General features: G+C 38.5%; 1 protein-coding gene across 1 annotated transcript in view; it reads left to right on the forward strand.

Moving 5' to 3' along the window:
- Positions 1–9,939, forward strand: part of zbbx (zinc finger, B-box domain containing) — a 57,874-nt gene extending 47,935 nt beyond the window's left edge. The window contains exons 18-21 of the mRNA XM_030151243.1: positions 2,027–2,143; positions 3,775–3,933; positions 4,203–4,281; positions 9,695–9,939. Coding sequence (XP_030007103.1) covers positions 2,027–2,143; positions 3,775–3,933; positions 4,203–4,281; positions 9,695–9,761 — 422 coding nt within the window. The 3' untranslated portion in view covers positions 9,762–9,939. The remainder of the gene's footprint in view (positions 1–2,026; positions 2,144–3,774; positions 3,934–4,202; positions 4,282–9,694) is intronic.
- The last annotated feature ends 1,163 nt before the right edge of the window (positions 9,940–11,102 follow it).

Raw genomic sequence — 11,102 nt, forward strand, 5'->3', positions numbered from 1 at the left:
ACCCCTTCGTGCATGTCCACATTTTATCACAAAAGACACCCACACGCAGCACAACACATTCTTTTCTTGTTTCTTTCCCAGCTGAACAGAGAAGATAATAGCGTCTGTGTCCTTCACATAAGTTTTCTTCGACTTCACTTATAAAATAAAGTGTTGAAAGGCGTAGCATGTCCTCAGTGCTGTGCCATCTTTCCTTTCCAACACCTTCGGAAATCTGTCAATACAAGTCACACTTTAAAATCTAAACTTATTATTATATGATTATGGATGTAAAGTAGCTCAACTTGATTTACACCAAATGCTCACAGAAAATTCACATTAATTTGTGTATTATCAGAGGCACTCAAGGTTCTCCTGTTGATGAATGATGAATGAATATTACATTTTGGATGTTTAAACACTAATGGTTTTACTAACTATGTCTGTAAGTTGTTCAGACTGTCTAACAAGGTTAGTGAAAGTCTAGCCACCACCTTGAAATTGCCTCCAAGTTAAAGTAATATCATTTGGACTGAATCAGATACTGCAATTTATTGAGCCACATGTTGCTCATTATACCTTCTACTTCTAGGAGGAATTACCTCGCATTTCAAACCTGGGTTGGCGCTTTGATTCAATAAAATTGATTAATTCATATTTTGGTCGCTTAACTAAATTGCTTCAGCCCAAATGATCCCTCCAACCTTTCCTTTCATCAAGACTTAAAAATCATCTTTTTACTGTTTCATTGTCATGCCTGTGTTAAACGAACGAGGCTGACAGTGAGAATCTCCCACAAGGGCACCACGGCCTTCCTCGCACCAGGCAGCCAGCCGCTCGTCAAACCCCGCACTGTCTCTGCCACCATCGTTAAAGCTCCAAAGTTAATGAGAGAGAAAGGTTAGAGAGGAGGCATATCACCTTGACAACACTCCACACTCATTTATGTTCCTCCATCCCTCCATCTGTCTCCCCTATTTTTCTCCTTTTTTTTCCCAGGCAGGGCTGAGATCCAACAGGTTTTATATGTCTCCTGCTCTACCTTTCCACCTCTCTCTCCTTTTTTGCTTTTACTCCATGTCACCCGGTCAGTCAGAAAATGAGGTTGTTAGTGTGCAGTTTCTGTCTTGTGTGCATCCAGTCAAACAGGCCGACAGACGGACACATTGACTGACTTACATGCAGTAAATCCGACGTAGAGGCAGAGGATACAGGCAGCTGCACTCGCAGTTAGATGTCATGATAACCAAAAAAAATAGGTAGACAAGAAACAGACTAGCAGGCAAATGGATTAAGAAATGGAGTTATAAACAAAAACAGACAAACAGAGTGACAGGGTTTCAGTAGTATGTTTTTTTAATGCATGATCTGTGATTTTCTTTTGTTTTTGGAAGTGTAGAGACTTGCTGTCTGACTCCTCTCCTCCTTCCTCTTTTCATTTGCTGCTGATTTAGACTAGTTAGTAGAGTTTCCTTCCAGTCAATAACATTAATTGATTGGCTAACCACTGGAGAGAAAGAAGAAAACAGCAGTAATTGTATTGCAGCTGTCAGCAGTGGCTGAACAGGGTTGTTAGGCGATATTAGTTTGGTACACATACTGCTGCTGGATGGACAAATGGATTAGTGTATCAAATGTAATAAAGGGCAGGTATTTATATTTTGCATGTAGCAGATGTTATTGTTTGTTACTGTCAGATATCACAACCCAGTTTTACTTTTTCTTAACCATTTATTATAATTCACTCCTCGTATCCTGGGTAGCACCAGCCAAGTTATTCCATGCATTGAATCTATACAAAATTTACTCACTGCTGGAGTTAGATAGCAAAGCAAATGCATTTCTATTTCTATTTGATAGCTAGAAGTCAACTCTGATATCAGTGTGATATTGCACGATCCATATGTCTGGATTTCATTCAATGCGTCCTGTTTCCAGACTTTCAAAATGAGTTTTAGACCGTGTAAAGCAAATATGAAAGGTGATAAAAAACTTAATACACTATGTAATACACTAATGTAAACACACTGTCTATATTTTCCTTAAGAGTCTGCAGAGTATAGATCATGCAACAACCTTAGCACTTACTTTAAGAAGGAGGAGAACAACAACACACAGCCACCTGGAAAATCAGACATTTCAGCAAATGAAGCAGCAACATCTGGTAAGTATATGTACACACATAAAATACACAATCAATACTCATCATCTCTTAACACTTGATTAGCACTGACAATACAGTTCTTTAATGGAGTGTATTCATTCATTCTTAAACAGTCGGGCACACACATATGTGTTCATTCTCTCACATCCGCTCTCTCAAGTTCCAAAAACAGAAAGGTAATGTGTTTATGCTGATACACACATACTGGTGTGTTTATTGAAGAGACACAACACCAACAGAACAAGAACATAATCTGTTTTACTCATCTAATACTTCCTACTGATAACACAATAAGCCCTTCTTCTACTATCTTTCTCCTAACTTGTGAAAATATTTAATTCCTTTACTCTGTTCTTGTCACAGTGTCTAGCCGTTTAGCTCCACCTTTTTAAGTTTCTGTCATCATTTCGTCCTTATTCTTTTCTGCAACATCCTCTTTTTACTGTTTTCATTCCTGATAGTTTGACTGTCCACACTTGTAAAATCACCTGATAGTTTAAGTTTTTTTTGAACAAACTTAATAGTGTCATCACTGGGACTGTTAGAAGCTCAACACGTTTTCAGTATTTTTAATTTAGTGGCATAAGTGCAGACGTTTCGGAGAGTTGGCTCACCCATTGAGGTTCATTGTGCCATCTTCGCAGTGTGCTGCTCCAATGTGCTGTCTGACAGTACCCTGAAGAAGGCCTGTTGTTGAAACATCTGTGCTTTGGCTCCCATGTGCCACCCATAAATGTCTTGAAATAGCTCTCTGCTCCTGAGCATCTTTGTAAACAGGGAACTCCTTTTCAAGTTCACAATTTATATTATAAGTGCACATAGAGTCATTTGTGCATGTTGAAATCTCACTTGACTCAGGAACTCTTTATCAGATTTTAATCTTCCACTCATTTCTCACTGACTCACAGATACAATTATTTACAGAAAGTAGATACACAGTGCAGTAAAGTATAGTATGTCCTATTATATTTCAAGAAGATTGAATCTACAGAGATACAGATACATGTCGCGTGTGTGAGTGCACATGTGTTAGTGGGATTTTATTGAAACCATCTTTCCTTCGCCCGCCGTCAGTGCAGCTGGAGCACTAAGTGGAGGTTGTGTGTCAGTTTAAAGACAGAGTTAGGTACTGAAAGGGGGAAGGTGGGGTGGAGGGAGAGCGAGAAGACAATGGAAGATTGAAAGAATGAAAGACTTAACACTGTAGCTGAAACTGGTTAGACAGCACGCAGCATGAGGAATCAGTGTGCTGCACACATACACACCCACACCATCATAGCTTCTCAATGGGGGCCTCGATGTAATTTACAGTGAGCAGGTGGGGATGGATGTTCAATCTGATTCAATTTGATGTGGCTCGCAGTGGAGAGGGATGAGACACCACTCATTCCACTGACTGTTGTGATCATTTCTCTGTCTCTCACCTTCTTCATTGAGTCCTGAGATGTGTAACCCCCTCCTTGTCTTTACTTTCTCTTGTCTTCTTCAGCACTTCCTCAGATCCCTCCAATTTTTCTTTAGCTGTTTTTGTAAGATGCTATTTATGTACACAATCATCATGTTATTACTCAATACCTACTTAACGTGCATCCGAAAATTTACCTCTTGCTGTCTTTTACTGTTGTTTTCAGACCCAGACCCTACGTTTCGTCCACTGTCATGTGCAGCGCGGGAAATCATGGAGATCTGTAATGTGGACCAGACAGGCTGTGAAGACCCTGACCTGGATGCCGATACATCCTCACATGCACTCTCCAGTCTAGAACGGGAACTGAGACTTCAGGCCAAGGGTAGAGGCACATGTGCACACAAATAAGCATTCAAACACAACTTTGTTTATGGCCATGGACAGTTCACTCATAATTTTGCATTCATTTTCGAATAATGAAGTGATAAGATCCAAACAATAATGTAATGGTAATAATCATAACGTTGTTTGGTAATTCATTATATTTAAATTAATCATTATGTCTAGAGCTCTGAGGAGTCATGCAATCTTTATAAGACATATCCTGTATAAATATGTAACTTGTACTTATCCTATTTATGTCTGTGGTAGAAACTGGAACACAGGTCTTAGTAGTTGCTACAGGAAACAGAGGAACTCAAGATCAGCAAGGGAATCATCGCTTCACACGGTGAGTAACACTTAAACTAAACTGGTGGTTGCTCAAGGCACATACAGAAAGGTGACAAATTAAAGGAAAACCAGCATAATGCCTCTCAGTTCGGAGTTGTTTACTGTGTGCCTCCAGAACAGCTTCAATGCACCTTGGTATCGATTCTACAGGTCTGTGAACTCTGCTGGAAGAATGAACCCCTCCATTCCTCTGTTTCCCTCCAGAAGACACTTGGAGGAACGGCGATTTGACATTTTGTGTTTGTACTGGAAACGTGTTGATGTAAAAACACTTGTTCATTTGGGTTGAGATCTGGTGACTGTGAAGGCTGTCATATGGGATTCGCATTATCTCCTTTTTTGTTCTTTGGAAAAGGTGACAAAATATCTCCAACATTACCATTCTTACAGACGATATATATTAGAGCCATTTTCATGTTTTTGCATTATTTTCCATACTCATTAGACCATTCATTAGAAGCGGGCATTGGTCTAGTACAGGGGTGTCCAATCCTGGTCCTCTAGAGCTACTATCCTGAGTGTTTTAGATGTATCCCTCTTCCACCACACTTGATGGTTGTTATCAGGCTTCTGCAGAACTTGATGATAGGCTTATCATTTGAATCAAGTTTGTTGGAAGAGGGATACATCTAAAACATGCAGGATAGTAGCTCTCAAGGACCAGGATTGGACACCCCTGGTCTAGTATAAGAGATCACTCATAGTCTGAGTTTTTTTTTTACTGTACAAACGGGTGACAAATAAACTATTCTAAGAGCTGAGTTCAAATCGATGTATAATTGTAAAAGGATCTGAAATGGTTATACCATACTACAGTGTTAAGAACCTTTCCATCTTATCCAGAACGTAGCTGGGACTTCTACATTTGGGTGTTTCCATGAAACTAGTACCTAAAAGCAGGACAGAGGGGCTAAAAATTCAAACAAGATGTAGACTAATGTTTTGAAGCAAGTTTGGAAGCGTTTTTGGTCTATTTTTAAAATAGATAAAAATAAATGAGAAACTATTTTTCAGATATAACACATTTTTATTTGACACATACATGCATACAAAAATCCACATGTAACACGGACACCAGGTTTCTATAATGAACTCCCCCGTCTTTTTCATTCAGGTTTTTTTCCCCTAATACTCACACTATTACACAAAGCTAATCCACAGACGACTGTGATATCTGAATTTTCCTCTGAAATTATGACTAGTCAAGTATTCCAGCAGTGCACGGATGATTCTGCATGCAATGATTACCCCGACGTAACCAACGTAAAAAGGACACAAAAATTATGCTCTACAATTTTTATGAATATTTCTTTATTCTCTCACAGGTACATTTTGGGAATCAAAGTAAATATGCAAGGCCGAGTGTTTCACAAAAATGACCGCTGTTGCAAAATCACTCATTATTTATATGTGTTTAAATGGGCAGATTCCGCATGCAATGGCAGTGGACACAGTGGGTTACACACAAAACCTGGAATGAGACGGAGATTCATGAAAAACCCACATGTCTGGATTAGAAAAACCACTAGGGTCGTCAAGTTTAACACAGTGTCTTTATTTATAGTGGTATATAAGACCGTTTCAAGCCATGTTTTCCAAATCAAATGCACTGACACCTAGTTTGCTTTTCCTGCCGTAATTTTGGTCCTATTTTTGGCCCCAGTATTTGATTAAAAATTCATTCATTTTGGGATACCTCAGAGTAAGAGTATTATTTTTTTGCATGTATCTGAGGTCATTAGGTACATTCTGAGTAGAAATATGTCTGAATTTCTCTTTTATTATTGGATCTAAAAAAGCTGGCAAAGTGCCAGATACCAAAATAAAACCAGTTTCATGAAAAGCCCCATTTCCAGTGTAACAGTGAAATGTGCTCTTTGCCTGACTCCGGCTCTCAATGCAGATGTGGAACTTCCGGCTTTCATACTTTTGTCCGAGTCTTTTTACCATGATCGGCGTGTAATCCATTGCTTTCTTGGCCCCTACATTTTCCTACAGTCGTTTGCCATTCCAGTGGTCACGATGGGGGGTAATCCTTTTTTTGTGCTCCGTCAATCCCACTCTCCGTCGGATGTGTGGAGTGTGTAAGGCATCGTTAGCCAGCAGAACGACTTCAGCTTTGACAGTGTGTAGGGTATTGGCTCTTAATGTGCTGCTAATGTCTGTGTGTGTGTGTGCGTGAGAGAGAGAGAGGGTATCAGTGTATTTTTTCTTGTAAAAACTTGTGAGTATGTCTGTGCATTGCTGATGTTATGCGTGTGTGTTTAGTGGGCATAATCTTTGCTGGAGGCCTTGTGCTGAGCAGAGCACAGTAAATATCACATTGAGACGTGTAATAACCGGATTAACACATACAACTCAGAGAGCTCCCAAAACAGCTTCAGACATCCTTTAAACACACACACACACACACACACACACCCACACCCACCCACACACACACACACACACACACAACTCCCCTATGACTTACTGAATCTAACATACACACCTTTCATACGTGAATGTACACACATGGAATATTCAAACATTCGAGAGTGGTTTGTTTACATATTTTTGTTGACTTGTATAATCTACAGTATGTATGCGTGTGCACTGTCAAAGAATGGTAGAAATGAATGTGTAAGGTTGTCGTTTTGTATAGATGTACATATAATATTTGGTCAAAAGGACCAAAAGGTTAAAAAAAAACAAAAACAAAAGACAGTAGTGGATTGTTTGAATATTTACCTTAATCAGACTGATTTGTCATTGCTATATAGATATATTTTATTATATAAACCACTCCATAAGTTAATTGATTGATTGATTTATTGAATTTATGAATGTCAAAACAAAAGAAAAGTAAATAAACAAAACACTTAAACATAAGATATATAAGACATATTTGAAAAGGAGTGAGAAGAAGTATAACTTATTATAAACTCCCACCCCGTCTCCTTATGTAATTAATAACAATAATAACCTTCCTAGTCTAAGCATATCTATACTATATACTATAATATGACTGATACTTATTAAATAATTTGGTTTCCGGCTTTATATTATGAACAAATATAATATGATTTCCGTAAAGACATAACACAATAACACATATATGTACATTCATATTCATACACAGATCTATACATACATACATATACATATGCACATGCATACACACCTATACATAAACATACATAAACATACACAAACCACATACTTGTACATCTTTAAGTTCCATCTCAACCATGAAGGTTCTGGTCACTGTTTCAGTCTTATGATATCCTTTATTCTCCCAACCATGACATTTATTTTGGACAATAGTTCCATGTTTCAGCTGCAATGGTAAATAATACAGTTATGATGCAGCATTCTAATCTGATTCCAAACACACTTTTATGAAAGCATAAAATCACTATCATTAATATACATACCAAGAACCATGGCAACAACAACCAGTTGTGAAGATAAGGAGTTTAAAAGAATACATAAAAAACCTAAAACACCAGACTAGAAACTTCTCAGCACCCAATAGTTAAGCTGTTTGTTAAGTAAAGTTATGGAAGTGAAAAGAGAGGAAAACTTACACTGAAACAGAGGGAGTTTTCACTTTATCTTAGAAAGAACAGAGGGAGCGATATTCTTTCTTCCCTACAGCTTTCATCATTGTTTTAGCCAAGCTTTGACCCTACTTTTTAGCCGTGCTGTGAGAGTGCCAAAGTAAAAAGTGAGGTCGAAAGCCTGGTTAAAATAGTGATAAAAGTCAGGAGGAAGAAAGAACATCGCTCCCTCCACTTCTTCTCAAGAGGCTGTGGTTAAAAAGAGCACAAAGAATCCTGAAATATATCATATGCAAATAACTATAAATCCAATAATTAGTGGTGTGGTTTTGTTGCAAAGAAACATAATTTCTCATTAAAGAATCGACAGTTTCTTTGCCTTTGCTCCTTTGGCAGGAGGTAGGTGTCGTGGATGGCAGACATACAAGCCCAGATCTGAAACTGGAGTCAATATCCTAACTTACGTCAGCATCTGAAATATTTACCGACATTTTTAAGTTAAAATGAGCCACATTATCTTTCTCTAAACCTGCAAGCAACTTTCAGTGTCTTAAGAAGGAAATGATTAATAATACTGCTGTCAAAAACCGTTCAATAGCGCAGATCTGTAAATGAACACTTTACCACTTTGAAATGTCATTAATGAACAACATTTATTACATGTGGGCATCAATATAAATCATCCTTTGACAGTTTAGTGGGATATTAATGTCCTTTCTATTAGATACAGGTGATAATAGTATGTAATTCCCCAACTTACTTTAGTGAAACAGGAATAATGCAGGGAGTTCTATCACATAAAGGAACTACTTTGCAGTCTAAGATGCCATTTTGCTATTGATATTTTTATGCAATAAACTATTTTGCATTATAAACTTCACAAAGATTTACTCGAAATTGTTTTTTTTAATATAGATTGAAGACTGTAACATTCTTCAGGGACACTTAAGTTTTATCCTCCATCAGCAAGGACACTTCTAAACACCCACATATACAGGAATTGCTGTGGGACAGTATACAGTCGAATCCATTTATACGTTTATGTGTTTGCGTCTTGTATGACCTAGCCCTTGTTTACTTCCTATTTAGACAACTGCCCATCACGATGCTTCAGTCTGACTCAAGTGCTTCCAGCTGCCTGGCTGTGCTTCAGCGATGCCTCGGTCTATTGGCTGTCTTTGATCTAACCTTCAGTCAATGCATACTTCCACTGCAGCATCGCATTAATATTTGAGAAATGCACATAAACTTTTTTTTTTTTCTCATGTGTAGTTGAAACGGTAACATCTGAACGCTTTGAAAAATCCAAGAAACGCATATGCACGTCATCATCATTAGCTAAAAGACAGAAGTATTATTATATGCTGTAAAAGCCCAATGCAGGAAATGGTTTGCTTGGGTGATACGTGCTTATATTTAAACTTACATATGAGTAAAGGTGTAAAGGTACATAAATTCCCAAAAATACAATACTCCCAAAGGACGAAGTAGGCATATTTTATTCTACATGGCAGCCACTGATTGACTATTATATTAAAAGTAACCCATCATAAATAGGTAAAAAACAAAACAAAAAAACAGAGTATATGACATCCTCTGTGTGTGTTTTCTTTTTTTCTCCTGTTACTGTGTTTTGTCTGGTTTTGTTTGGTTCGGTGCGTATGTTATGTGTGTATTTATTTATTCACTCATCTTCCATTGTCAGAAACTTATAGTATATACATATGCATCTCATTGTACCTTGTTTGAAATGTGGTTGTATTTGAAAAACCCCAATAAAAAGAAGTAAAAAAAAAAAAAAAAAAAACTACATAAATTCCATCAGACATTAATCATCAGACTTTAATTGGTTACACTTTTGTCTTTCAGGTGCAGGGTCAAGGATGAACAACAAGAAGAAGAGGAAGACCGGGAAAGTGTCCTCTTGTTACCCTGATGTACTGTATTATTACACATAAACACACATACTGTTAAGGATTAACAACAATCTAAAGACATGCACATGCAAACATGTAGATCCATTTATTCAAGAGACTAAAGCAAGTAAATAAATATATAAATGCAATCCTGCGAAAGCCATTACAGAATACTGATTAAATGCCAGTTTGATTTCAGCTGTGATTCGTCTTTGTTGTTGTGTGCGCACGTTTTTCCTCGCGTTGTTGCATGCTGGTAGCTGGATTAGTTGAAGGTATAAAGCAAATGATGACACGAGGGAAGGTGACGGGAAGATAAATGGCGAGTTAGCTTTAATTCTCAGCAGGAGTCTGCCTGCATCCCTTTGATTGTGCTTTTCTCTGCGTGCATCTGTTTCCACGTGTAGCACATGACACATGCATTAAGGACTCCAAGTTGAGAGACAGTTGGCTGCAGTGCTAATTTTACCGACGGGGATGAACGTACAACAAAGAAATGTGCTGCACGCTCAACCCCTCTAGGTAAAATTGGCATCGGGGCCAAGCTATTGTCATCGAGTTGTTTCTTAATAAGGTTATGGTGGCACTGGATCAGGTCAGACTGTCTACACACACACACACACATTCTCACACTCAGGAGGCTCTTGCAGGTGATAAATTATGTTTGTAAGGCAGGGTATAGGGAACTGTGCCAATGGCCACTGCTGCCATCGCTGCTTGTGTGCGTGGCTGTGCTCGCGCGTACAAGAGTGCGAAAGATAAACACCAGGCACTGGCTTGTCGCCTCTGTGGTGAACGTACATGTACAGTTGTGTGTGTTGTGTTTGGTTCAGTTCTGCTACTTTGCATTACTTCCCACAGCCTGTCCTAATCTATCACGGCTGCTGGTGTCCTCAGCTGAGTTCACAATCTACCAGCCTCTACTTTATCTCCAGTGGATGCGCATATGGGGATCAAACAAGGACAAACAGGGGGACAAATGAGGAAATCATCGTACACACAAGTCCCACACGCATCATATTATAGATGCCAACTTTGTGATTAAATGTACGTATAAGGTTAATTTGCGCACTGCACGTGGTTGTGTGTGCCAATATGGAATGAATGCATGTGGCCCCGCTCCTTCAGTCACTGTGAAGGGATAAAAGGGTATTTTATTTGTGCCGACATTAATCGCAAGAAGCGGACAGCAAAAGCCCTGTAATCCAAGAGCAATCACCACAAGGCTGATTGATAACAGAGGGACAGAGAGAGAGAATGACAGAGAAAGCAAGATATAGACAAGGAGAGAGAGAGGTGAAAAGGTAGATCTTTGTTATTGTGTCCTTCACAGAGTTTATCACTTACTGTTTAGGAGAGGA

The sequence above is a fragment of the Sphaeramia orbicularis genome, chromosome 13, assembly GCF_902148855.1.
Source record: "Sphaeramia orbicularis chromosome 13, fSphaOr1.1, whole genome shotgun sequence".
In the NCBI taxonomy this organism is placed as follows: Eukaryota; Metazoa; Chordata; class Actinopteri; order Kurtiformes; family Apogonidae; genus Sphaeramia; species Sphaeramia orbicularis.